The sequence below is a fragment of the Oryctolagus cuniculus genome, chromosome 1 (genome assembly GCF_051225735.1).
Source record: "Oryctolagus cuniculus isolate XC-2025 breed Fujian yellow rabbit chromosome 1, ASM5122573v1, whole genome shotgun sequence".
In the NCBI taxonomy this organism is placed as follows: Eukaryota; Metazoa; Chordata; class Mammalia; order Lagomorpha; family Leporidae; genus Oryctolagus; species Oryctolagus cuniculus.
In genome coordinates this window covers 43,549,623-43,577,400 of record NC_142867.1, presented here as the reverse complement: position 1 = coordinate 43,577,400, position 27,778 = coordinate 43,549,623, and the positions used below count along the sequence as shown (strand labels likewise).

The 27,778-nt window shown below is 37.9% G+C and overlaps 1 protein-coding gene across 3 annotated transcripts in view; it reads left to right on the top strand.

Moving 5' to 3' along the window:
- Nucleotides 1–215: 215 nt before the first annotated feature.
- The window catches only part of GAS2 (growth arrest specific 2), a 151,266-nt gene continuing 123,703 nt past the window's right edge, over nucleotides 216–27,778 (top strand). The window contains exons 1-4 of one of the 3 annotated variants that reach the window (XM_089310467.1): nucleotides 474–678; nucleotides 9,584–9,748; nucleotides 19,167–19,225; nucleotides 25,154–25,275. In XM_089310467.1, coding sequence (XP_089166593.1) covers nucleotides 25,180–25,275 — 96 coding nt within the window. In that variant the 5' untranslated portion in view covers nucleotides 474–678; nucleotides 9,584–9,748; nucleotides 19,167–19,225; nucleotides 25,154–25,179. Of the gene's footprint in view, nucleotides 367–429; nucleotides 679–9,583; nucleotides 9,749–19,166; nucleotides 19,226–25,153; nucleotides 25,276–27,778 lie in introns of those variants that run through there. The other 2 variants (XM_017345590.4, XM_008268892.5) reach the window with 2 other exon arrangements.

The window sequence follows — 27,778 nt, the reverse complement described above, 5'->3', positions numbered from 1 at the left end:
TAAAGTCTGATACTCAAAGAGAGTTATAAGACATCAAATTGTTCACTTTGGAACGAAGAGTGGCCCAAGTTACTGGAAAGATCATGCGTTGAGTCTGCAAAATCTCTGGCCCGGAAAGCCAAACTTTCCCAACACCCATTTTAATACTGTGCAAAAGCCATCGACTCTGTTAAAACGCTGGAGTTAAATATGATCCCCTCCCCACCCCGCCCCCCGCTCTTTCTCTCTTAGGTTAGTGTTTGGGGGACAAGGAGGGGGCTGGAGCTTGGCCCCAACCTAGGAATTGCTGCCAAGGGCTTGTAATACAATCTCTCCCCGTTTGAAGGGTAAATCAGTGTCAATTGCGTTTGCTGTCCACCAGAAAAAGTAAGCATTTTACTTCCGCTCGGTCTGTGTGGACTGATGAAACGTAGGAAATCTGTTTCTGGCGGGGGGGTGGGGTGGGGAGGGAAGGAATCGTTTTCCCAAACAGCACCGAGAGGAGCCATCAGGGAAGTATGAAGAGGGGCAGTGCGGCTGCAGCTGCTGCCGCTGCCGCCGCCGCCGGGCTGCTGGGGTGCGGGGAGCCGCAGCCGCAGGACCTGCGCCTGGAGGGGGCCGGCCCCGAAAAGCTGCAGGAGCCCAGGCGGGAGCCCCGGCGTCTCTGAGAGCCGCCGGCAGTCAGCTCCGGACGCGAGGGTGAGCAGGGCGCGCGGAGCAGCCTCTGCGCGGACGCCTCCGCAGCGCGCGCGCCTTGCAGCCTGGGGGTCGCGTGAGCCCCTGCTCGGCCGCGGCGCCGAGACGGCGGGGGAGGGGCAGGTCGTGAACTAGGAGCTCAGGGACGTGGCGGGGAAGGGTGAGGGGCCGCGGACAGCCGGGCAGACGGGAACCCAGACTGGGTGGGTCACTGCAGTGGGTGGCATTCTGAGCTCCTGGTCGCAGCCATGTGTTCCTCGGCTCTTTGGTGGAACAGGCCAAGTGACCGCAGCGCAAAAAGCCCGCGGGGGCGGATCAGCCAACCACAGGCAGCAGTGGGGATTTCCAGTTAGTACATCGTTGATAAACGTGCACCTCTGCGGATGCAATGCATGCTCAGTGTGATCTGGCTGGCGGGCCGGGGGCGCGGATGATCTTAATGGATTTATCCTAAATGTTTCACTTGAGTGAATGAGGTCAGGATGGGAGGAAAGATGGCAACAAGTGTGATTCGGGTGATACTATTTTCCACTGATGAGTTTGGCAGAGTTGAGCTTCTGTATGCGAATAAAGAAATGGTAGCCTGTGTAACAGCAACCTTTGGGAGAACTGTGTGTGGTGTCTTTCCTTGTACCCAAAGAGTAGACTGGAATGTGGATTTGTGTGGGGAGCAGAGGGACCAACTTTGATTTGGAAGCGCTAATTATCCAGGCAAAACTAGGTTCTGTTAGGGTGGTACGGTGTGTTGCCATGAATTTGTCCTGGACTTAGTGAAGTTTCTAGTGTGTTGAGTGGAAGGGGGCCAAAGCAGGAAAACAGCCCCCCCCGCCCCCCCCAGTTCTATACAGTTGGAGAGGATGTGGGCTATTGAATACTTTCCCGCAGGTAACCTTTTTGGAAATCACAGACTCTATCCTCTCCACCGCCTTTCTTTATCTTCTTGCCATCAAGAGTTGACAAAACTTTACTCTTCTTCTCGCCCTTCTAAAAACTATCTCTAAGCCAGACTAACTGTGTCTGGGAGATCTTGTGCAAGGAAATAAGATCTGCAAGTGGACAGGAACACCCATTTGGCCTCCTAGTGTTAAAGGCTGGGACAGGTTGGATGTACCAACCATGCAGAGGAAGTCCTCCTTTTCTCCCAACTATCCCCCTGAGAGTCACAGAGGCAAGGCTGAGAACAAGCCCTTGTGCTCAGTGCTTCTTTCCCCTAACCTCTTAGCAGTGTGGACACTGATCAACAGCTGGGATCTGATTGCCCGGCCTGTCTTTGAAATTGATCAATGAGCTCCTTCTCGCGGAATGCTTCCTTCTAACAGTAAAGAAGGTGGTGGCTGTGGTGGTCCTCTCCAATATGGGCACAGCATTTCTGACTGCCTAAGAGAAGGTAAGGGACAGATGAGTGAGCCTCTGCAACAGCGCGGTGGGGCCTTTGCACAAGGCTGCCTGAGATGTGTCTACACCTAGAAAGGCAGCTTGGGTTTCAGCCTGTTACTAAACTTTGAGCTTATCTCTTCATATTATGCTGTGCACCATATTTTGATGATGTGGACTGTGTTTTACTGGGAAATGCATTAACATGGCAAAATTGAGTTCACCTGGTGCAAAAGGTCATATGATTGACCTTAAGTTTTTCTAGTGAGATTTCTTGGTAAGAAAGCAATGTCAGATCTTCTTTTAACCCTAATTGTGCTCTGTTATTTTAGAGTTTTTGCTTCAAGATTAGAAGGCTGCACAGTGTACTGGGAGAGACTTTGGAAGAGCAAAGTTACCTTGGTTGAAAGCAAATGATGAGGGCCGGCGCCGCGGCTCACTAGGCTAATCCTCCGCCTAGCGGCGCCGGCACCCCGGGTTCTAGTCCCGGTCGGGGCGCCGGATTCTGTCCCGGTTGCCCCTCTTCCAGGCCAGCCCTCTGCTGTGGCCAGGGAGTGCAGTGGAGGATGGCCCAGGTGCTTCGGCCCTGCACCCCATGGGAGACCAGGAAAAGCACCTGGCTCCTGGCTCCTGCCATCGGATCAGCACGGTGCGCCGGCCGCAGCGCGCTGGCCGCGGCGGCCATTGGAGGGTGAACCAACGGCAAAAGGAAGACCTTTCTCTCTGTCTCTCTCTCTCTCACTGTCCACTCTGCCTGTCAAAAAAAAATAAAAATAAAAATAAAAAAAAAAAAAAAAAAAAAAAAAGAAAGCAAATGATGAGGTTCTACCAATTTGTTTACAGGGATACTTCGGTTTCAAGCTGCAGAGTGTTGTGATGTTATTTTGGTGTCTTTGTGATTTTGATATGAAGGGCCAAACAGGATCTCACTATTTTCATTTTTCCTGAAAGACTGTCAAGGTTTTCCACTTAGTGTTTTTGACTACACAAAATAACTGAAATGAATGTAGAGAATCTCTCTTCTCAAAATGAGTAAGAGGCTTGTGTGATTTTTCTGTATTAGATACTTTCATGGTCAAGTAACAAACTTTTTGTCAATTTTCCTCCTTACATGAAATCATCAAGTGTGTGTGTTTGTGTATTCCCATAGATTGTGGAATTCTGCTAATTTTAACTGTATTACAGTTAAGTAAAATGGAAATCTTTGTATTATAAATAACACACACACTGATATCTACTCATGACCTTATCAACTTACATGAAATTTTGATGTAAGCCCTTAAATATTCCAATTGATTAAAGACTTTCAATTTTTTTCCATTCAAATTGTTTCAATCTAATCTGCTAGTGATCCATAAGTCCATACTAAATTGGACGGGTAGTCTAGTAAAATTTTAAAAACTAGATGAAAAATAATCCTTACTGCCCTGAAAATATTGAAAATCAATTCCTCCTTAGTCTTAGTTTTTGGTAATAATAGGAGAACAAATTTTTATTCATGCAAGACACATGGTCTTGGGTCTCTGGGATAAAAAAGAGAAACCTGGAGAAAAGACAGTGTGACATAGATTGGACACCAAGAAGGTTGAGTCGGATATTTCAAATGACTGTGGCTACACTGGCTTGTGACTTTGGACAAAACAGCTTCTTAGGCCTCAAGTCCCTGATTAATAACCAGGGCCTTGACTATATAAAGCTTCTAAGATTCCTTTGAATTTAAGGATTTTATTACACAATTAGATAAATTAATATGGAGTGCTACTTTGCTTCTGTTTGTTGGTGTTTTATTTGTTGTCAAGTTGCTTCCTGTTAGAGGCCTTTGCCATTACAGACCTGATATTGCTTTATTAAATTGTGAACTGTATTTTGTAATTTGGCCCTTAAATTAAGATTGTGCATTCCTAATATAATTGAGAATATATGTTTCGTAGATGTTGATTAGCCAAATGAATCACTTAGGAGTAAAGGACTCACAAAGCTGAAAGATCCATCCAAAGCTGTTCATAGGGGTTTAGTTTTTGAATCCAGCCTGAAAGATGGAAATTTTCACCAGCCAGATTTTAAAAGGGTATTTGGACTACGGTTTTGTTTGGTTAAATTTTAAAAGATTGTGTTCCTGACCCATGAACTTCATTTTTGCGTTGTTTGACACCTGTAACACACAAAACTGAGTAACGGTGAGGTCAGTGCTGTCAGTGAGAGCAACCACTGCCCTTAGGGAGTGAGTCTTTGTGAGTTCATTTGGAATCATTGTTGTAAGTGGATACTGTTGAGTCTGCGCGCGTGTGTGTGTGTGTGTGTGTGTGTGTTTCTGCTTGTCTGGGGGTGGGGTGGGCCTAGGGAATGGAAGTGATATTTTCTCATATTTATTTTGAGAGATGTGGTGTTCCCCTATTAATAGCATATGATTTTCAGCTGGTGTCAAAAATACAGTATAATTTGTTATAATTTTTTAAAGATTTATTTATTTACTTGAAAGCCAGAGTTACACAGAGAGAAGGAGAGGGAGAGAGGGAGAAAGAGAGAGAGAGAGAGAGAGAGAGAGAGTGTTTTTCCATCCATTGGTTCACTCCCTAATTGGCTGCAATGGCTGGAGCTGCGCCTACCCAAAGCCAGAAGCCAGGAACTTCTTCTGGGTCTCCCACACAGGTGCAGAGGCCCAAGCACTTGGGTCATCTTCTACTGCTTTCCCAGGCCATAGCAGAGAGCTGGGGCGGAAGTGGAGTAGCCAGGACTTGAATCAGCACCCATATGGGATGCCGGCACTGCAGGCGGTGGCTTTACCTGCTACGCCACAGTGCCGGCCCCTATAATTTTTTTTTAACATGTGGAAGTTACTCATCATAGAGCTCAACATTTTTTTTTTTTTTTTTTGACAGGCAGAATTAGACAGTGAGACAGAGAGACAAGTGAGACAGAGAGAGAAAGGTCTTCCTTCTGTTGGTTCAACTCCACAAATGGCTGCTACAGCCAGTGTACCGCGCTGATCTGAAGCCAGGAGCCAGGTACTTCCTCCTGGTCTCCCATGCGGGTGCAGGGCCCAAGCACTTGGGCCATCCTCCACTGCCTTCCCGGGCCACAGCAGAGAGCTGGACTGGAAGAGGGGCAACTGGGACAGAATCTGGCACCCCAACCGGGGCTAGAACCTGGAGTGCTGGTGCCGCAGGCAGAGGATTAGCCTAGTGAACCGCGGAGCCGACCTTGAGCTCAACATTTCATGCATTATCTTGGGGGCAGCATCCTTCTCAGTATAAGAGAAATTTTAGATTTTTGATTATTTTTCATTTTATATCATTAATACATTATCTGTTTGCACTTATTCTCCTAGTCCTTTGTCTTTCCTTAGTGATTTAAAGTTCTATATAGTATTCCTAGTTTGTTGTAGAATTGCTTATCTTTTCAAGATAAGTCAATTGAAATTTTTTGGCTCGTTTTGAATGTGGTGATTTAGATTTTCTTAAAATATAAAGACTATTAAATATATGCTAGATACTGGCAAAAATGGTTAATCTTCACAATTATCTTGGTGTTACCTTCCATTGTACATTAGAGAATTCAGTTTCACAGAAAAATGTCACATGACTAGATTGTTATTAATGGCTAAGAAGTAGGGCTATTGTTTGACTCTAGGATTTCTGATTCCAATTCTAATATCTTACACATTAATCAGGCTTCTTGGAAGAATCTCATAGCAGATATTACTGATATAAAATTTATCATTTTATTCATATTTTTTCTTTTATTTTCAATGTAATATTGTGATACATTTTCTGTAACATGTCCCCAAATCTAGAAATAGACCAGAAATTGTCTTAGTCATGATCAAAGCACACCTCTAGATGGCATGGAAGAATACTTTTTCTTCAGAGATACAACTGTGATGTCTTCAACTAGGCTTCTGAAACAACAGACTAGACAGACTTTTTAAACATGTGAGTTTTTACTTATGGAATCATTAATTTTTTCCTCTTCCCCCGAGTGAGTTCAAATCTCATCATATTCATAATTGTTATTCCAGAAGCACTTTTACTATGGAAAAAAGGAAAAAGTATATACATCCACAGTTTTTGAAAAATTCTGGATTAAGTTACTGCATGTTTTTCCCTTTAAGTTTTACTTTTCTGAATTCCAAGTCCTGAGGGTTGAGTTATCTACTTTTAGATAAACCCAGAAATCCTGCAGGGGCCATAATTTAGAGGAGTCATAGAAGTACTCAATACCTTACTTCTCTTTTCAAAGTAATTGTGTTTATCTAATACTTACCAAGTTGTTTATCAAACTTTTAAAATATTTATGTAAATAACTAAATTTTACAAGATTATGTAAATTTTATAAGAGATATCCTTCAGTATTTAGATACATTGTAAAAGAGAAGTTCATTGTCTCCCAGCCTAACTTTTTTATTCACATCCAGTGTATCATTCCTCATTTCATTTTCCATCTTCAGAAGCTACCCCTTGGCATCACCTGTGGTTATGAAAAACTTTTGAATGAAATCAAAAGACCTGAAATGATCTTTTTGTGATAGCTTGTTCTTTGTGATCTAATTTGACTCATACAAACTGATGAAATAATGGTTAAAGATTATTAAAAGAGACAAATTCATAGTGTAGTTCGATAGGAAGAGTAACTTATAATGTTCTATAACCAATAGGATAATTATGGTTGACAATAATTAATTGAATATTTCAGCAATTTCATTTTATCTGAGTAGTATAATTTCATCTGTCCTTTTTTTTTTCCCACCACCATTTAGTAATTTCAATTAGAAACTACTTTACCATGGGTAATTCATCCAAACTCCGAATTTTGTTTCTGCTACCTGCATCCATTTCCATGTCTCCTGTCCTTGTCTCAGCCAAATCCAATCCAAGACCTCCACTTTTGACTTTCAGCTAACCACTGAGTCATGTGCAGTTTGGTGCTGATTTGAAATCTGAAAAAAGACCAAAGGAAATAAGATTCAGACTCCCCATTCTTTTCACAACAGACTTAAACAGAGAATTTTCCTATGACAGTGACATTCAGTTTCTAAATATCTATTATATATTTAATTGACTTAGGCATATTAATTACCCATTGAGCCTTTTTACTCTCACTTTTGGCTCATGGAGAAATGTAACTCTATTCTTGCTTTTTCTCCCTCACTAAAATTGTGATTATTACACACAATTACAAAAACAGAAAAAAATACAAAAACAGAAAAAAATTGCCTTGTTATTTTTTATTGTTTTTACCAAATGATCATCTTCATCTGTAAATATTAGAAGATAGTATGAATTACATTTCTGGCAAACACAGGGCACATTACATGAGAAATAAATGTGCTACTGTCAAGGAAAATAAGAAGTTCACTGTTTAGAAGTATTGAGGGGAAGGATTGTGTCCTCTGGCTCATTGAAATTGTGACATGTCATTAGGTTTACTGTAAGCTATCCCTGGATGAATTCTTTACTGGACAATGAGCTTCAGACTCTGAGGTGTCTTCTTGCCTTTATAGAGCAAAATAGGACTCTGGTGCTTAAATGGAAGTTGCAGAGCACATAATAGGGTGCAGGTAAAGTTACTGAACTAACACATCTCATTTTCAGGAAAGTAGTGGGAGAGATTGTGTCTTGAGAAGAAAGGCATTTTAGAGGTAACCCTTTTAAGATTTCAATTAGTATTTAAATGTAAGAATCATGTGCTTAAATGTGTTATTACTTAAATAGTTGTTTCTGAGGCTAGCTGACCTGTAGGAACCCTGATTAGCTATAGGAAAATGTTCTGTTTTCCTGGGACTGAACATATTTTTACAAGTTCTGGGGCAAAAAAGTTGGTTTTTGTTATTTAGGGAAAACAAATTTGGGGAAAACATTATTATGATTTATGTGAATAATGCCATTATTAACTGTGAAAGAATAAATAGTGGCCATATTCTAATTCTTGACAGTTTAGTAGCATATGACAACATGTATCAAAAACAGTTAACATTTGCACTGTTCATGCTTGATATTTAGATATGTAAATAATATCCACAAAGAAAATTTATGGTAATTTAAAAAATGTTGTGAGAGTAATTGCATTAGAAATGAAATTGTGCTTAAGATGGTATATTTTCAACTTTTTTAGTTTCTTACTCTCAATCTTTTTTAATACTTGGGAGATGGTTTACAATTTATGTTTTTCTAAACACTAATGTTTTATTTTTTCAAAGCAATCTTTCAAAGAAATTAATCTATGATAAATGAATTACATTATGCAATTAACTAGAAAGAAATATTATACAAAGTTTCAAAGAATAAAAGCCAAAAGAGAGTACATATTTTACATGGATAACTTTAAATATCATAAATATTGAAATATAGCTGACAATCCCATTATATCATATAAATGCTACTTCTTGCCTGTTACAACAGTTTTCATTTTTATTCAGTCATAATGCGTTTGGTCTTTTAATATGCGTACTGTATTTATAGCAGAGTGAAATCCTGCAAGTTATTAAACATTATGATTTTGTTATTTAGCTGCTTTGATATTACTAATGATATTACTAATGCTCTAATATTACTTAGATCCTATGAATAATGCATTCAAAACTGCTGTATTCAATGCCAACTATTCATTGAAATACATTTTTTACAAGTCAAGTAGATGGCTAGGCTACTCATAAGGAGATCATGTTAATGAAATCATCTCTTATTTTTATTGATTTAAGATATTTAAGTATTTCAAGACAGTTGCGAATGATACCTAGTATATAAAACAGATAGAGTAGGAAGATAAAAAAGCAAGGAGAAGGGGATGAGGCAGCTGTGGCAATGTTTGTTAATATTGTGTGCAATTAGTGCATTATCAATCTGGGCTTTGATTAATTTAGAATGTTTCCTTCTGGAAAATGTAGAGACTGCATGCTGTAATCTAGATGTATGATCTTGGTTAGGTCCTGCATCTTTTTTGCTTTTTGTTTTCTTTGGCTGTGAGAGATTGTGGATATTCTTTGAATGTACTTTCTACTGTTTCCCACCTCATTCTCTAAATTATGAGTCTGTGATTGCATGGCCACCCCAAAGAACCAAGAGTTGTGCTTAATTTTTTATGCAGTAGTTTTAGGAGTAATGACTGCAAGTTGACAATAAGTTGTGCAAATACTGTCTTAAAAGCATGTGGAAATTCATAGTTTCAAAAGTTAACCCAGGCAATGGTAATTAACAAATTGAATACTTAGATTTTAATTCAGTCACTTTTTAACGTGCTTGTGTAAGTGGAATTTCGTGCCTCAGCAGATGGCTCTCTTTCCAATATATGGTTTCACCAAGTTTAGTCTATTTGATTTTCTGTTTGACCTTTGATTGCTGCTGTTTCTTACCAAGTGGTTGGCTGGAAGTGAGAGGGCCAGCACAGATAAAGCAAATAATGTTTCATGGAGTTTAATCATTAGTAACTTGACCTGCCATCAAAAAGCAGATGGATCCAGTTCATTACTATATTATGGTGGCAAGATTTTAATGAGAGGTCTAAATAAAAAGCAGTTGCTCTTTTGTATCCCAAACAGGTATTACAAGTGGATAAATAATGTGCAGTGCTCTGAGCCCAAAGGTACGCAGTGGACCTGGCCTCTCTGATATGCATCAGTATAGCCAATGGCTGGCCAGCAGACATGAAGCTAATTTGCTACCGATGAAAGAAGATCTGGCCTTGTGGTTAACCAATCTATTAGGTAAGGTTATAAGATCTCATTTTGTGGAAAAGATAACAGCTTCTGTTTTGTTTTGTTTTGGTTTTTGTGGGTTTGTTTTTTCCTTCTGTAGTGTGCTTCACCTAAGCATGGGATAGCACCTTGGGAAGAAAGACTTTCATTATTTGTATTTTGTATCTGGGAAACCTGAAGCATGTGGAAAATTTAAATGAATTTGCCAATGTCTCTCATATAAATTGTGCTTGGTACTTCTAATGTCATGTGTGGAAATGTCAAAATAGGTGGTCAAATGGTTTATTTCATCTTGATACAGGTCATACTTACTTTTTACTTTTCTTTCTTACAGCTGACAAATTTGACCTACTGTTTTGACATTGTCCATAGGCCACAGACTGTGAAATTCACCTTCTAAAATTGTTTTCCTTTCCCTTACTTTTGTAGTGTATCTTCTGAAACTGCTGCATACCCAGACTTAATAATAAAAACATACCTCCTTTGTCCAAGTGAGCTGGCTAGACTCACCCAACTTTGAATTAAAAATCTTCTTTTCAATTCACCTTTGTCAGTACCGATCTATAAACACCCTTGAGAAAAATGCTACCTTGTACTAAAGCTGCTTGTTTGTTTCTATTTTGCTAGAAATTTTACAGGATAAAATTTCAGCCATGTGCTAAATGGAATCATAGTTTAAAGAATCATCATGTATAGCAGAACTATTTCCAGAAATAGATTTTCTTTGTGAAGAAAATTGATTTAAGACTTGAGAAAAGGGCCAAATAGAATTTATGAGCTGCAAGATTTGGTTATTGAATTAAAAGAATTTGTATGGTACTTTTAATTTGCCAAAGGAATTTCATTGATACCATTTTATTATTTAAACAATCCTTTAAGGTAAATGTTGTTTTCTTCCCTTGCTAGCACAAATGAAAAATGAAGATTGTGGTGAGAAGTACTTGGCTCATCTGAATTTTTAGCAAGAATTGCAAAGGTTTTAGTACATTTTTGCAAGACTTTCCTTGCTCCCGATGGCACTGGAATTTTGCATGGCTTTCACATTTACTTATTTATGTTTCTCATCTTTATTTTAGGAATAGATATTTCTTTTATCTTCAGTGTGTACACACTATTCTTGTAACTCTGTGTACTCTAACCAGAGACACAAAATATGAATATGCAAGCCATCCTCTTCAAAAAGGTGCTCAGACAAAGGAGAATGAGGCTAGAAGTGTAGAAGGCACTCCCAGAAGATTTATCATCCTACTAGGAGTTGTATTTAACAGAAGGAAGGGGCTGCCATCTTTTAGTAATGCATTTATTCATTCCAAGGAGGAGTTTTAATCTCCATCAAAGAGAGGAAGCTATTTTAGTTTAAACAGATGGTTTTTATTTCTTTGTTTTTAGTTTTTTTGAGGTTCACGATTGTTTGTTACTGTACTAATTTATTTACTTTAAACTATCTGACTTCAGATTTGGGCCATAACAAGTACATATTACAAAACAGAATTTACAAGCGCAGGCTCTGGAAATAGCCTTCCTGTGATTTGACTCCCAGCTGTGCCTTTAGCAGCACTGGGATGCTGAGCAAGTTGTGCTTCCCTTTCCTCATCTGTGCAGTGGTGGCAGTAGTAGTATCTGCTTTGTAAGTTGTGGGTGTAAATGATTGAAATATGTATAGCTCTTAAAACATTGACTGACATGCTGTAAACAATAAGGTATTGTTATTATTACATTCATTGAAACTACTAATTAGATTTTGTCCATAATTCATTCACTTATCCAGCCAGTATTGGAGTGCTCAGTACCATAAGATAATGGTTACTAAAAATGGAGGGGGTGAGCATTTAGCCAAGTGATTCGGATACCCATATCACATACTGCAATGCCTGGGTTTGATTCCTAACTTTGATTCCTAACCCAGTATAGATCCTGAGAGGCAGCAGGCAATGGCTCAAGGAATTGAGCTTCTGCCACATCTTTGGGAGACCTGGATTGAATTCGGGGTCCCCAGATTGTGCCACCCAGCCACAGCCACTGTGGATGTTTGGGGATTGAACCAGTGGATGGGTTATAATTCTTTTTATCTCCTTTCCCCCCTTTCCCTCCTCTCCCCTCCTCTTTGTTTCTCTCTCCCTCTCCCTCTCTCCATCCTTCCCTCCATGAAGCAGTGGTGGTTGATAGTCCTCTTTCTGTCTCCCTCCTCTCTTCTCTGTCTTTATGAACTAGTTGGTGGGTGATGGCTTTCTCTCTCTCTCTCTAATTAATCAAATAAATAGATTAGAATGAGAATGCTTCCATTGAAATCTCAGTTCTATCACTTCTTATGAGATACTAGGCAAGTGTCCTGTTGCACTATGCCTCAGTTTTATAGTGTATAAAGTAAGAAAAACACTAATACTAACCTCAGAGGATTGTTAAGAGATTTGAATAAGGTCATCATCTTTAGAACAAGCCCCAGCACAGTCATCAACTAGTAAATGACACTGTAATGAGTATTATGTTCCAGATTGCTAGGTATTGAAGGGTAGAATGGTGATTAAGAATAGACATAGTACCTGTTTTCACAAAGCTGGTGTAAGTTAGCAGAAAAACACATAAAATACATAGCTGAATATATAATTCATTACTTGAACTTGTTAAGATCCACTAAAGCTATGTATTACAATTAAAATGTAGAATTGAAGAGGTGGAGATAAAGAGGCAGACTCCTCTGTAAGGGGATTATATTTAAACTGAGAGCCGAAGAATGTTAGCCAGACACAGCATAGGATAAACCTCTGGAGGAGGGAAGCACATTTACTGAATAGGAAGGCATTTGATACATTGGAAGAATTGAAGGGATGATAGTGTCAACAGCACAGAAAGTAGGAATTTGTCAGGACTTGTTGGAGCCACATGCTATGCTGCTTTGAGGAACATGTTAAGGGGTTTATAATTTACAGCATGGTCAATGTAGAGCCATTGAAATGTTATAGGCAGAGGGAAGAATGATTAATTAGAATATAGTCTGATTATACAAGCCTAGTCCCGTGATTTTCATCAAAGACATTTTATTTAGTCAATATCATTTACAAAGCAGCTTGATCATTGTGAGCAGCCAAAAGAATAGAGAATCAGTATGTGTAATGGAAAGATCTTTGGATTAAAAGTCAGGAGACCTGGCTCCTAACTGGGTGTCAGGAGACCTGGCTTCTGGTTCTGGCTCTGCCACTTGGTAGGAAACTTGCCCAAAGCCACTCAGCTATCTTTTCTGGGCTCAGTGTCCTTGACTATAAAGTGAAGGGATTGTAGTAGATGATCCCTAATGTCCTTTCCAGCTCCAGAAATCTAAGTTTCCAAGAAATCCATCTCTTTATCCCAATTCAGGCCAGTTGAAGTCATCAGTATGCAAAAACAGGAAGATTTACATGAAGATTTATATAAATGAATGACCTTTCTTTTGTAGAATAAGCATTTTTAAAGGTTAGTAGCTGTAATATAAATGCAACTTATAGCTTTTGAAAATTTCTCAGAAAAGGAATCCTAAAAGAATCTCAGGCTAATGTGAAGTATCAACTTCAAATTGGCTTAAGTTTATACTAAATAAATATTCATATGTAATAGACTTTCAGTGAATATTTTCATAGTAACTTGGAAAGTTGTCTAGTAACTTGCAATTTTTAAAGTGGTGAAACATTTAGAGTGGGAAACATATACTAGAATGGTGCCAATAAGAGGGGAGGGAGGCTGGCATTGTGGCAAAGCATGTAAACCTTCCACTTGCTATGCTGGTTTCACATATGGATGCTGATTCATGTTGGCTGCTCCACTTCTGATCCAGGTCTCTGCTAATGGCCTGGGGAAAGCAGCAGAATGTGGCCCAAGTGCTTCGAATCCTGCCACCCACGTGAGAAACCTGGATGAAGCTCCTGGCTCCTGGCTTTGGCCTGGTCCAGCACTGTCTGTTGTGGCCATCTGGGGAGTGAACCAACAGATCTGGAAGGTCGATCTCTCTTTCTCTGTATGTGTCTCTCCCTCTTTCTCTGTAACTCTGTCAAAATAAATCAATCTTAAAAAAAATAATAAGGGAGCTGGAGCTGTGACACAGTGGGTTAAGCCACAGCCCACCGCACTGTCAACCCATATGGGCACTGGTTCGGGTCATGAGTCATGGCTGCTCCATTTCCCATCTAACTTCCTGCTAATGTGCCTGGGAAAGCAGTGAAAGGCGGCCCAAGTGCTTGGACCCTTACCAACCACATGAGAGACCCGGATGAAGCTCCTGGCTGTGGCTTTGGCTTGGCCCAGCTTTAGCTGTTGCAGTTATTTGGGGAGAGTGAACCAACAGATGGAAGTTCTTTCTTTCTCTTTCTGCCTTTCCTTCTCTATGTATCTCTGCTTTTCAAATAGATAAATAAATATTTTAAAAATAGTTCTTTCAAATAAGAAGGAGAGGTATAAATGAGTGGCTATGTTAGAAGGTATTTTTCTTACATATAATGATACTTTTAGTATTTGCATATTTTGGAAATAGATCCATTGAAGTAAATTTTAAAATTGTTTATGGCCAGCCATTATGTCATTTAAGAAATATTTACATATTTTTATTATTTCCATTTTTTTTTTTTTTTGACAGAGTGGACAGTGAGAGAGAGAAACAGAGAGAAAGGTCTTCCTTTTCTTTTGGTTCACCCCCTAATGGCCACTGCGGCCGGTGCACTGCACTGATCCGAAGCCAGGAGCCGGTACTTCTGGTCTCCTATGCAGGTGCAGGGCCTAAGCACTTGGGCCATCCTCCACTGCACTCCCGGGCCACAGCAGAGAGCTGGATTGGAAGAGGAGCAACCAGGACAGAATCCAGCGCCTCAACCGGGACTAGAATCTGGTGTGCCTGTGCTGCAGGCGGAGGATTAGCCTATTGAGCCGCGGCGCCGGCCCCATTTCTCTTTCAAGTCTTGCTTTTTAGCTGCTTGAAAGTTAAAAATGTCTTAAAAGTAGTTTCAAAGTTGATCCTGTCTCCATGTAAAATCTCTGAATTCTTGAGTAAGGTCTAATTGTACAATGCAATGTCAGGCTTTTAATTAGGTTCTGTTTTTGTGATATACAAATGACACTTTATTTGTGGATCTATTTTCTTCTTCCCAGAATATTTAGCTACCATGTAACTATTTTTCCTTTATATTTTTCAGTGAGATTTAATTGTCTAAATCCAGTTTTCCTGATTCTACCCTATAAAGTGTCCATTGAAAAATACAGTTTCTTAAAGAATAATTCATAGTTTTATGTGGGTTAGAATGATTTCATGGAGAGTAAAATGACATTTTTGGGGGTGTATTATAGGCTAATATTCACTTTTGTGCCACATATGTATATATAATACTCTGTAGACAATCAGTAGCCATAGTAAATAACACTTTAGATTCCTGTACATAGAAGTGAAACAGCATTGGCAAATTTGGATACAAGCTAAAATTTATGTATTAGATTTTAAAATGCCAGCTTTCTTGTGATAAATTAACTAGCTAAGGTGAATACATGGTTGCAGTATTTGGGATTTGTTTAGGGATTAGCACACTAATATGATCTGTAATATCGTTGTAGAAAATACTCTTTATAGTCAGTCTGTATTTGGGGGGCAGTGGGTAACTTTTTATTTGAAAGGCAGAGAGAGAAACAGAAAGCTCTCATTTGCTGGTTTGTTCCCCAAGTGCCCATAATAGCCAGAGCTGGGCCATGTGGGAGCCAGGAGACCAGAACGCATTCCACATCTCCCATGTAGGTAGCAGGGAACAAGAAATTGAGCAGTCACCCACTGCCTCCCAAGTACACATTAGCAGGAAGTTGCAGTGGTGATGGAACTCAAACCCAGACTGTGTGAAATGCCCACCCTCTACTCTGTACCTGATAATAACCAAAACCATAGAGTCATTTTATGATAAAAATTCAGAAAAGATAGCAAAAGAATCATGACGATCCTATTATCCTTCCCTTATAAAAAGTTTCTTTGACCATTGTCCTTTGTTATGCACTAAATATCCACATTTCATGTTTATTTAGCCTTTTTATTTTAGTTTTCTTATGAACCAGCTATTGATAATTCATTACTTAATTCTGTCCTGAGTACTTATGAAAATGTCAAATGCTTCTACACATAAATCTTGTCACATTGAGCATGTAGTGTGTTATTAAATTAGCAATCCCAGATTGTAGCAACTCCCCATCATTCAATAAATCAGTTACATCATACCAATTTTATGATTGTTGGTGCCATTTTGAAGATTGCTATTGGTTTGGCTTTGAAGTGAATATACTAATGGTAATGTTCTTGAGTTGTTTATTTTACTTGTATGATTTTTTTCTTTGATAAAGGAAGAGAGGGAGAGAAGAGAAAGCCAAGAGAGTGAGCAAGTGAGAGAGAGCAAGCTCTCCCATCTGCAGGTTCACTCCCCAGATGCCCACAATGGTAACTGTAACTAAATCCAGATATCCCATGTGGATAACAGGGACCTAATTTCTTGAGCCATCACAACTGCTCTAGGGCTTTAGGAGGAAGCTCGAGTCATGAGCTGGAGTTGGGTGTCAAATGTAAGTACTCTGATGTGGGATACAGAAATCTTAACTAGCAACTTAACCACTAACCTAAAGGCTCATCCCTACTTTGAGTATTTTAATCATTTGGAAAATGATGGTTTATCTTCCTCTTTAGCATCTGTCTAAAAACACTACATGATTCATGTGGAGTATATTTTGGGGAGTGTTGCAGTTGTTAAGCATCAAAAACGTTGACATTGTTCTTAGGGTTTGTAGATCTTTAAGATACAGGCATATGTGTTTGAATATATGTAGGGAATTTGAAAAAACCATATGAGATATTACAAATCAAGTTATATTGAGCCAATTTTAATTGGATTTAGAAAATGCACTATGACAATTGCTGTCATAGTAGTTTTTCTTTTCTCTGACTTTTACATGCAAATAAAAGTAAATTCAGTTGTTTTCTGATTAATATGCCCAATATATGCTGTTTCCATTTTTTAGTTCTTTCTTTTTAAAGTAAAGATATTCTAAATGTTTATTTTTATTTAAAAGGAAGAGAGAGAGAGAGAGAGAGAGAGAGAGAGAGAGAGAAACACATCTTCCATACATTGGTTCACTCCCTAAATGACTGTAACAGCTGATGGTAGGCCAGGTAGAACTCAGGAGCCAGAATTCTATTCAGATTTCTAATGTGGGTGGTAGGGACCCAAGCACTTGAACCAGCATCAGAAGCAGAGTAGCCAGTACTTGAACCAGGCATTCCAATATGGAATGGAGGAATCTCCATAACACTGGCCACATTTTTCAGTTATTTCTAAAAAAATATATTTGGCATTAAAATATCAAGCAGCTGTTTACTGGAGTTACTGCTGGAAAATGCAACTTCTGTCTAATGAATTTGGAATAACTTTCCTTTTTCCCCTTTAAATTACTTTTACCAGATACTTTTCCTTCAGGTTCTCATATTCTTGATATGGCAATAAAAATTCTTTAGGAAAGGCAGCATCTTGTGCTAGTTCAAAGTCTGAGGAATCAAGTTCATGTTCACAAATTGGCCCCCTTTTTTTGCAGTTAACTCCTCATTTTTTCCTTGATGTTTCCAGTAGAACCAGATTTGTATTTTTTGATGTAACTGCAGATTAGACATTTGTGAGTTAGTGTGGAGCAGGTGCTAGTGTAGGGCTTTTTGATACAATGAATTGTTTCCTATCCTGCAATCTGTAAATCCTAGCCTCATAATTACTGAATAATTTGGGTTAAGACAGAAAATAAGTTGTATTTGAATTATTCAGTTTGAGAAATATATTGAGATGAGAACTGCAGTGTGGATGGGAGTACAGTTTGATAGTACAGGAGCTAAATAATCTGTAGAGATTAAAAATATCCCAACATTTTCTATAATGCCTCAAGCAAAATATTAAAATAGGCCTGAATGATATATTCAACCCTTCTCTAATCTGAAAAGAAGTGCTGTTCATTTCTCAGCACCACCATCTTCATCCACAAGCTGTTCTCTTGAGGGGCTCTCAGAGTTGTTTCAACAGAGTTGTTTCAATTGTGTTAGGGAGAATACCTTGTTATAGGGAATAATCATTTGTATAGTCAGAAACGGTGTAAGTAAATATCAAGCAGACTGGCTAAGAGCATGGGTTCTCACTCTGTACTGTGTGGGTCTACTTGCCAACTGTGAAATGAGACTAGTTACTTAATTTGTACTCCTCAGTTTCATTATCTGTAAAATACATATGATAGTACCCACCTCATTGTTTTGTGAAAAGATTAAGTACATAAGCATACATGACGTACTTAGACCAGTGCCTGGCTATGGCTTTCAAATGTCAAATGTTATCATTAGAGATTGTCGTATCTTTAGGAATCCAGTACTGAAATTATTGGGAAGAAAACATCCTTTTTCAGCAGCATTGGAAGATAGAATGTATTCTTTGCAGGTGGCTACCATGTAAAACATTTTCAAAGTTGATGCTTAGTCTTCACAGAAATTATGCCAAATATATTTCTGTGAGGAGTAGAATTGATGTGTATAGGACATATGCTAAGTTTGTGCGTTGAGAAGATATTTCAGGGGATGTTCATTTCCTATAATTGAGCTTTTTCATTTTAAAGAAATGTGACTCACCTCAATATTTAATCAAATCCTCTGATCTTTGATTGAGAATTTGGAAAGCTGTCAATCTGACTGAATTGATGGCATAAAGACCAAAGTTAATAATTATGAACCCAGGAAGTAAAAATAATACTTTCAGGATAGAATATTTTAGCTTAATCTTCAAGCCTATTGTCTTCAGAACCTGGTATGATCTACTATTCCAAGATAATCTGATTATAAACATTCATTGCCCTTTCCTTCTTTAAACATATCATCAGCCTGAAAAAGATAGGGGTTTGGGAAATACATGATTCTCTGATGCTAAAATAGCACTGCTTCTGATATTTATAATCTGACATGTCAAGCCAATCAAACAATTTAGATAAAAGAAGTCTGTTTGACAGAGATATTTAACCTTGTATAAGTTTTACTTGAGAACTTGTAATTAGTTCTTCATAGCTCCTTCTTATGGATTTGTCATGATTAATTTTAACTAGTATTACATGCCATGTTTTCTTTTAAATATTATTGCTAATAGAAAGTGTAATAAAAAGAATGAGATAATATATTATCCTAAATGTATATTGAATGAGTCTTAATCAGATGGAAAATGCATCACATTTAAAGTTTTTTTTTTTTTAAACTTCTCGGTCTTGCATTTTTCCTTCATTTGTGGCATATACTTCAACTATAAAGCATGCAACAGTCTGTTTTAGCCAAAAAAAAAAAAAAAAAAAAAAAAAAAAAAACCTACCTTTGCAAGTTGTAAAATATACAGGATTGAAAGTTAACACCTAATATATTTTTCATTGGATACAGATGTTCAACGTGCAATTCTTCAAGTATTCATGAAAATCAGGGTAATTAAAAATCTGCAGGTAAATGTATATTTTGTATTATTTGATAAATTATTGATGACATTTTTCTTTTTGTAATTTACAAGTTATTTTAAGTTAATTGTGATCATTTTGTCATTTAAATTATGAATGGAATCTTTAAATTGCCATGGAATTTAATGAAATAATAATACCTAGACATTGCTTCAAATGTAGAGAAATCTTACATGTAATTCATAAAAGAATCATTAAATAGTTTAAAGTTTACCTACTTTGTTTGAAATGGAAACACATTTGAAAAAAGTTATAATTTTAGTGAACTATTTCTAACATTTAATTTATATCCCTATTTTCAAAATGATTTTCTCATTATTGTTAGAAAATACAGGCCAACATGATGAGCACACAATACAAATTCTCTTACACCGACACTTTGTATATTGAGGCTATTATTTCTGAATTGAAGTGAGCTGTATAAAGTTTTTTTTTTTATCAGAAACCTTTTATTTAAGGAATACAAACTTCATACATTTCATAATTACAACTTTAAGAACATGGTGATTCTTCCCACCATGCGAGCCCTCCCACCCGCACTCCTACCCACACTCCCACCCCTCTTTCTCATTCCCCTCTTATTCTTTCACTAAAATCTATTTTCAGTGAACTTTGTATAAAGTTCTGAAATAAAAGTGGTTCTTCACAGACTACTTCTGTGGTGAGTGTTTAGTACTACTGATGTTTTGCCACCTGTAGAAGTCATTATGCTAACTAGGAGCTAAAATGCGAATTATCCAGTAGGGAAAAAAGAATATTTTAAAAAAAAGTATTTTTCTCCTTCTTTACTTGCCTTCCCCAAAAAACTGGAAAAAAATCATTTAAAACAGATGTGCCTTGAAATCTAAATATATTAAATATTGTGAATTTCACTTTAAGAAAATAGTTTGCTGGGGCCGACCGTGGCTCACTTGGTTAATCCTCTGCTTGCGGCGCTGGCATCCCATATGGGCACTGGGTTTAGTCCCAGCTGCTCCTCTTCCAGTCCAGCTCTCTGCTGTGGCCCAAGTGCTTGGGCCCCTGCACCTGCATTGGAGACCAGGAAGAAGCACCTGGCTCCTGGCTTCGGATCGGCACAGTGCCGGCTGTAGTGGTCATTTGGGAGGTGAACCAACAGAAGGAAGACCTTTCTCTCTGTCTCTCTCTCAATGTCTATAACTCTACCTGTAAAATAAACAAACAACAAAAAAAGAAAATAGTATGTTGTTTGAGTTATGTTTATTTTAAGTGTCCGTGAGCTTGAACTGCTTTTCCTTTTTCTTAAGATAAAAGATAAGCCTATGAAATATCAGTATATGGTTTTAAAATATTCAACCCTTTATTTCTTTTAACATTCACTTTTCACAAAAATAACACCCAATATTTTTTCCAGGTTTTCTAGCAGTTTATGTTTTTATTTGTTAATTCACACACACTGAACCCAATTGCTAGGTATTTGCTACTATTTTAATAAGATGTGATTATGTCTGTAGGAAATACAAAAATGATATATATGTTTTATGTATTTATATCTCAAGAAGTTTATAGCATATTGGGAAAGACAAATGCTTTATACAAATGATGTTGCTATCAGTAAAATACAATGTTTGATAAATGCTAAATGAAATGATATTCATAAGTATGATTATACACAAAAGAGATAAGTGCACACTGGGAGGAGCTCTTTCTGGAGTTGTGATTAAAGGAAATATTAGCACTTGTCCAGGCAGAGAAAAGGCATAACACTGAATGCAGAGGCTATGCCAGAAACAAAGGCATAGCAGTACAACCAAGATCTGTGATAGAATCCTGAAGGCAGTATTTGGATCTTTGAGCAAGATATAGGGGTGGCAAAGCAAAAGGGATGCTAGAGACAGATGGAGAGGCTTGTAGATATCGAGTTAAAGTACACAGATTTCATACTGTAGGAAGAGGGATTAAGCCCTGTGGTTCAGTGAGACTGGTGTTTAGCGATGTTAATTATATCCATGTGTGGTGGAATGAGAAGGCCATGCCAAGATGGCCACTGGCAACAGAGCCTGCCTGGCAACAGGCTGTGATTGGTTAGGGCATAAACCGCCCCTTGACCAGATTGGCTGCCTTGGCTACATAAGCTGCTGTACCAACTGAAATAAATGAGTCTTCAGGCAGCTTGCCTCTGGCCTGCTTTCACCAGACTCCTGGGGTCTGTATGGTGACTCTGTGCCTCTTGCCCCCACTATGCTCCTCCTCTCAGAATGAATCCACCTCAGCATACATGAATGGGTTATATATTTGGAACAGGAATAGCCATTGTTTTTGTGCTAGGGGTATAGGTATAAGACCATAAAGATTTTTTATTAAGATTATAGCATGAAAAACAAAAGGAAACCTGGATCCACAGGGATTGGGATTTATTAGCTATAGAAAATTAAGGCAAGAAAATGAAGTATTTTTGAAACTTAGAGAAATAAATAACCAGAACAAGGGGAGAGCTTAGGGAAAATGAATTTTAGAGGAGCAAATAAGAATGTGATGAGTGGTTGTATGAGGGTACTTTTAGAAGTTCATATGGTTCTGCATTTATAATCCTGGTTCTGAAAGGTAACACCAATGTGTGTTTTAAATTTCATTTTCTTTTGTTATGCATTTGAATAATGGCTATGAATGTTGAGTTAGAAGGTTTGGTCCCCAAACACCTAGGTCACTGATAGCATGGCAACTCCAGGGGACAAGGTTTCCCCACACCATGCTCCAGGCAATGGAGCATAGTCAAGGGGTGTCCAATGACCAAAACCAATGCTTTGTCCCTGCCCAGAACATGGAGAGTCTTTTCAGGCACTGTGACTTAGTTTAAGGAAGTGACTTCTGGCCCTCAGTCTTTAGGATAAATGATGCCTCACCACTATACCTTCTGCCCTGAGATTGCTGCAGTGTTCACAGTGACTCAGGTCAGAAGACATGGGGGGCACTAGTGGCCTCACTATCTGCATTGTAATTCTCCCTCTGTCACCAGAGTTCCAGTTCAAGTCATACCTTAGCTACAACACAGAGTGGATTTTGCAACTGAATTGTGTTGGCATTCTAACATGCAACTGAGTTTTTTACACAGTGTGCACCACTGGATTTTGCAGTAATTTGTTTCTAGAACCAAATGTGGGCACTTATAGCCCACCATCCAGAGTCAGTGTCTGCTGGGCTGGAGCTGGAATGAGCGACCTGTGGTTTCTGTGACTGTCCTTTGCCCTCTAGATATGTATGTCATATCTTCATGTGACACATCAGTGTCTTAAAATGATTCTGGGAAAAAGAATTCCATGAAATCCATGATTTGACTTTTATTTATTTCAAAGAGTGCTTTTAATGCCTGAAAACAAAAACCATCCTATTTTGTATATAAGAACTCTTTTTCTCAAGCATTTCTCACTGAGGAGATAAGTTTGTGGAAAAAAATGGGCTTGAATGTAAGTTTATTTGAGTGCAAAAATTTATGAAATGTATTTTCTATAATATGAATTTATCATGAAATTTTTGAAGACCACTTATGTGCATGTATTTTAAAAAATTACACCAAAATAAACTGAGTTTTTAGTTCCATTTTCTGTGAGCCTTTGAGATATCTTTTTATTTATAGTGCTGGGGAATGGAGGAATCAGGTGTGACAGCCAAAGAGTACAAGGCATTTTTTTTAGGGATGATAAAAATGTTCTAAATATCCTAAAACTATGCACTTTAAATGAACAAATTGTGAGTTATGTATGTTAAGATGCTGTACAATAAAAAGAAAAAAGAAGGAAGGAAGAAAATATGCTTTAGGACTGTATAAGAAAGACTAAAAAATAGCCTTAAACTGGCATCCAGTTAAATGTCAGGGATGAGGAGCAGTAGTAGAAGCCATGAGGGTTCTCATGGGAGGAGGGAAAGAACACACAGATCTGAATCTAATTCCCCAGTTCAAGAGCTGTGCTGGGATGGACAATAGGAACCAGGAGTGTTCTCATTTAGAGATTTTTATCATTCACCTTAATTTTAACTTAGTAGAATCTAGAGATGCTATTTATTTACTGGCCAGATTATTGAATTTTGCTGTGACTGGTTAATTTTTCTCATGAGTAGGCAATGGCTCTGTATTAGTGAGCTCTTCAGTACTTTAAGTAAAATACCTCATAGGAACTTTTTGGGAAAGAAATGGCTTATTCCAGCCTTTAGTTCACTGGAGGTTCACAGCCTGGGATCGGGCGGCCCCTTAATGACTGGCATCTAGTAGAGGCTGGCCACGGTGGGAGCCAATGTGGAGGAACAGTCATATGGTGAGCCAGGAAGCCAAGAGAGAAGCTGGGCTAAACTTGGCTTTAACATTAACCCTCTTTTTACAGCTACTTCCTGAGTGCAAGTCCCCAGTGACCCTAAGACTTCCCACGGGCCTAACTTCTTAGATACCATAAATGCATCAAGTCCCCCACCCTTGACATAAGACTTCAGAGTTTAGGAACAGCGTTTTTTTTCCCCCATACTATTTGCTGAGCTCTTTAATTAGTGTAGAGTTAGTCTTATGAGTATAAATTTAACTGAAAATAGATCTTTGTAAAAATTTAGAATGGGAATAGGAGAGGGAGGAGGAAGAAAGGTAGGAGTGTGGGCAGGAGGGAGCGTTGGGTGTGAAGTATCACTATGCTCCTGAATCTGTATATATAGGAAATATGTGAAATTTGTATACCTTAAGTAAAATAAAAAAAAAGACTTCAGAGTTTAAACATCTTCATGACTTTGGTGAGCCAAGGCCTGTTCAATCCATCATACTCCGTTTTAATTTAAAGAACAGAGATCTAGGGTCCAGCTCTGTGGCTCACTTGGCTAATCCTTCGCCTGAGGTGCCAGCATTCCATATGGGCACCTGGTTCTAATCCCGGTTGCTCCTCTTCCAGGCCAGCTCTCTGCTGTGGCCCAGGAAGGCAGTGGAGGATGGCCCAAGCGCTTGGGTGCCTGCACCCACATGGGAGACCAGGAAGAAGCACCTGGCTCCTGGCTTCGGATGGGTGTAGCTCTGGTCGTGGCGGCCATTTGGGAGGGTGAACCAACGGAAGGAAGACATTTCTTTCTGTCTCTCTCTGTTTCACTAACTCTATCTTTCAAATACAAAAAAAAATCATTAAGAACAGAGATCTAAGGGCATTGTTTTAATAATTTTATTTAAGTTATACAAATTTCATTGTATATTGATTTAGGAACATAGTGATACTTCCAACCCTTCCCTCCCTCCTGCCCAGGCTCCAACCCTTGTTCCTACTCCCTTTCTCATTCCCGTTCTTAATTTTTACAAAGATCTGTTTTCAGTTTACTTAATAATTGTATCGTTAACCCTACACTAAGTGAAAGAGTTCAAACAATAAGATGAAGAAAAAAAAAAAAAAAAACACTGTTCCTCAACGGAAGAGACAAAGACTGTAAACAATCACCGAATCTCAACATGTCCATTTCACTCCAATACATTACATTTTAGGAACTCTATTAGTTACAAAAATACCAGTTCTGCTTTGTGGGGCAAAGTAATTGAATGAACCACTCAAGATGAGAGCTGAATAACTCCTGGAGGTCAAATTGTGAAGTCATTGGTTAAGCTGGTTTCCTATATTTTATTGACTTGGTGGTTTTCATTCCATCTGGTAAATGGAGGAACTTTTTCAATTTGGTTATATTTTTTGCCACCTTTAATGTGAAATATAGCTTCTGTGGGACTAAAATTATATTTTGAAAATAAAAAATATTAAGATTCTTGTAACAAAAGGAAAACAAAATTTCAAAGGAATCCTTTCTGCCCATTCCTATCCCATATATGTAACTGAGAGGCACTAGAAATTTTAATGATAAAATCTTATGAAATACATTTTTTTAGCATTGATGAGACATTTGTGTTGGAGAGTAATTATGCTATTGTAATGCTTCTTTTTGTTGTTCCAGGGAAGGAGATTACAGCAGAAACTTTTATGGAGAAGTTGGATAATGGTGCCTTGCTCTGTCAACTTGCAGAAACTGTGCAGGAGAAATTTAAAGAGAGCATGGAAGCTAATAAGCCTACAAAGGTAAAAGATTCCAATGCAAAACTCTCTGGTAGTGGTAGGGTACCTTTGTAATTGCTTGGGAATTGAGTGAAAAAGGAGAATTTGTTGTGAATGGATTCATCAAGAAAACACAACAGGGTGCATTTAAACTAGGAAACATGTTATTTGTGTAATTACATGAATTACATAATCCTTTTGGTAAGCCTAATTAAATAAAAGCTTATATAAAATGAAATTAAAATAGTGCTATGTATAAACTGGCTGAATCTGATGTTTTGATTAAAAACTTAGCAAAGCAATAACATATCAGGCTATGAACAAGACAGAGGTCTTTATTTTCAAAAATATTATAGCAGAGTATTAGAACAAATATCTGGAGTGTATTCTTTGTTTCAAATAAGTGTATTGTTGAAGCAAATAAGGTGGACAAAAAATTTAATTTAGGACTGCTCAGATTTCTCTTATGTACATTTGCTGTTATTTATTTATTTATTTATTTATTTTATGTCCATTAGTTCTAATATTCTTTTCTAGTTAGTACTGAGGCAAGATGAAACATATGGTGTTTGTATTTTGTGAAGAAATCAAGTTTGATGATATTTTTTCTTAGTTTTTAATAGATGAGGAAAAGAAGAAAGATAAGTTTGAAATAATTTTGAAGATAGCTTAAAATGAAGCAAGAAATAAATATTAAACTTTCTGTAACTCTAGCAGAAAAACATGATGTATGGGTTTTGTGCATGTGTGTGTGTGTGTTCATTCTGTACTATACTTAGTTTTTGAATATTTTATATTGGTTTGTAAAGCGTTAGTAATGTACAAAACCTCACCCCCATAACTTTTCTTCACCTTAAAAGCTACTTAGCAAAGGTATTAACTAATTCAGCAGCTCTCAAGCTTTGTTGCACATTGAAGTCACTTGAGTATTTTATCTAGATCCTGTGCCTGAATGTTCTGAAGTAATTTTTTATCAGGTACAGTCTGCACATTGAAATTTTTCAAAAATTCTCCAGATTTTTCTAATTTACAGAAGAGTTTGGTAATCACTGCATTTCCCCCCTCCCTTGGATGGATACAAATTCTATGTGATTTGTGCAAGATCACCTGCCTGTGCCTGAGCAAGAACTTGACAGACATTCTCCTTCCATGTCTGTTCTCTCTCATTTTGATTCACTATGCATAGCACAGATATGAGGAGACTATTTATGCAAAAACTGCATGATGAGCTTAATATTAGGACACCAGTTGTTCTTCCCCTGTGGTTTCCACTGTAATGTAACTGGCCTCTTCAGTAGTTTACTGATTAAAAAAAACATAATGCTTAGTAGGTAGACCATTTATATAAAGAACTACTGAAAAACTATTAGCAGAGGGAGGAAAAGTGGTATCCCCAGACTCTTCTGAGAGCACTATTTTAACATTATGTAGTTTTTGAAACTTGTATTTATTTGTGTATCTTATTGTTGATGACAGAACCCAGAGCCTCAATGTTAAGGTCATTTCAATTGTTTGCTGTAGAAAAGAATAAACAATTTTGTTAAGGATAATATACAGTTGTCTGGTTTTATTTTGTTTTGTAAGGCTTATTTTTTAAAACAGAAGCAAAGATTCCTAAATAGCATCACAATTATAAAAAAAAAAATAAGAGAGCCTCAAGGCATTATTCTGTGGTTCAAAGGGTTTGACCTGGAGAGCATTTTACTTGAGTTCCAGTTTTGTTATTATCTGGATATGTCTGAACTTTAGTTTTCATATCTATAAAATGGGCTTGATAATTCTGCATATGTCCCTTACATAAGCATTGTACATAAAAGGGCTGTTTATAAATGTCGTCTTCCTTCCCTGTGTGAAAGAGACTCAAGATACCCTGACAAGAATTTTAGATTAACCAGAAAAAAGTGTTTTATGAATGTCTATATTTAACATGATAGACACTAAATGCAAATACATAGACATTTCTCCCAAATTCCTATGATAATATTTAATAATAAGAATACTAATGGGTTAGGATTTTTCTTTTAAAACATTTGTTTCAATATTATATGATTTTAATAATAATCCTGGGGCCAGTGCAATGGTGCAGTGGGTTAACGCCCTGTCCTGAAGCGCTGGCATCCCATATGGGCACCAGTTCAAGACCAGGCTGCTCCACTTTCCATCCAGCTCTCTGGTAAAACCTGGGAAAGCAGTAGACAATGGTCCAAGGGCACCATGTGGGAGACTCAGAAGAAGCTCCTGGCTCCTGGCTTCAGATAGGCGCAGCTCTGGCCAATTGGGGAGTGAACCACTGGATGGAAGACCTCTCTCTCTCTGCCTCTCCTCTCTGTGTTACTCTGATTTTCAAATAAATAAATAAATCTTTAAAAAATAATAATCCTATAAAACATAAAAAGCAAAGGAATTTTTTCTTTCAAAGTGAATAGAACTACAGAAAGATTTTATTAAACTTGAAATACATCCTTGACCCTCAGCACGTTAGTTTAATTGGATGTCAAGATAAAATTTATTCTGATTATGATAAATT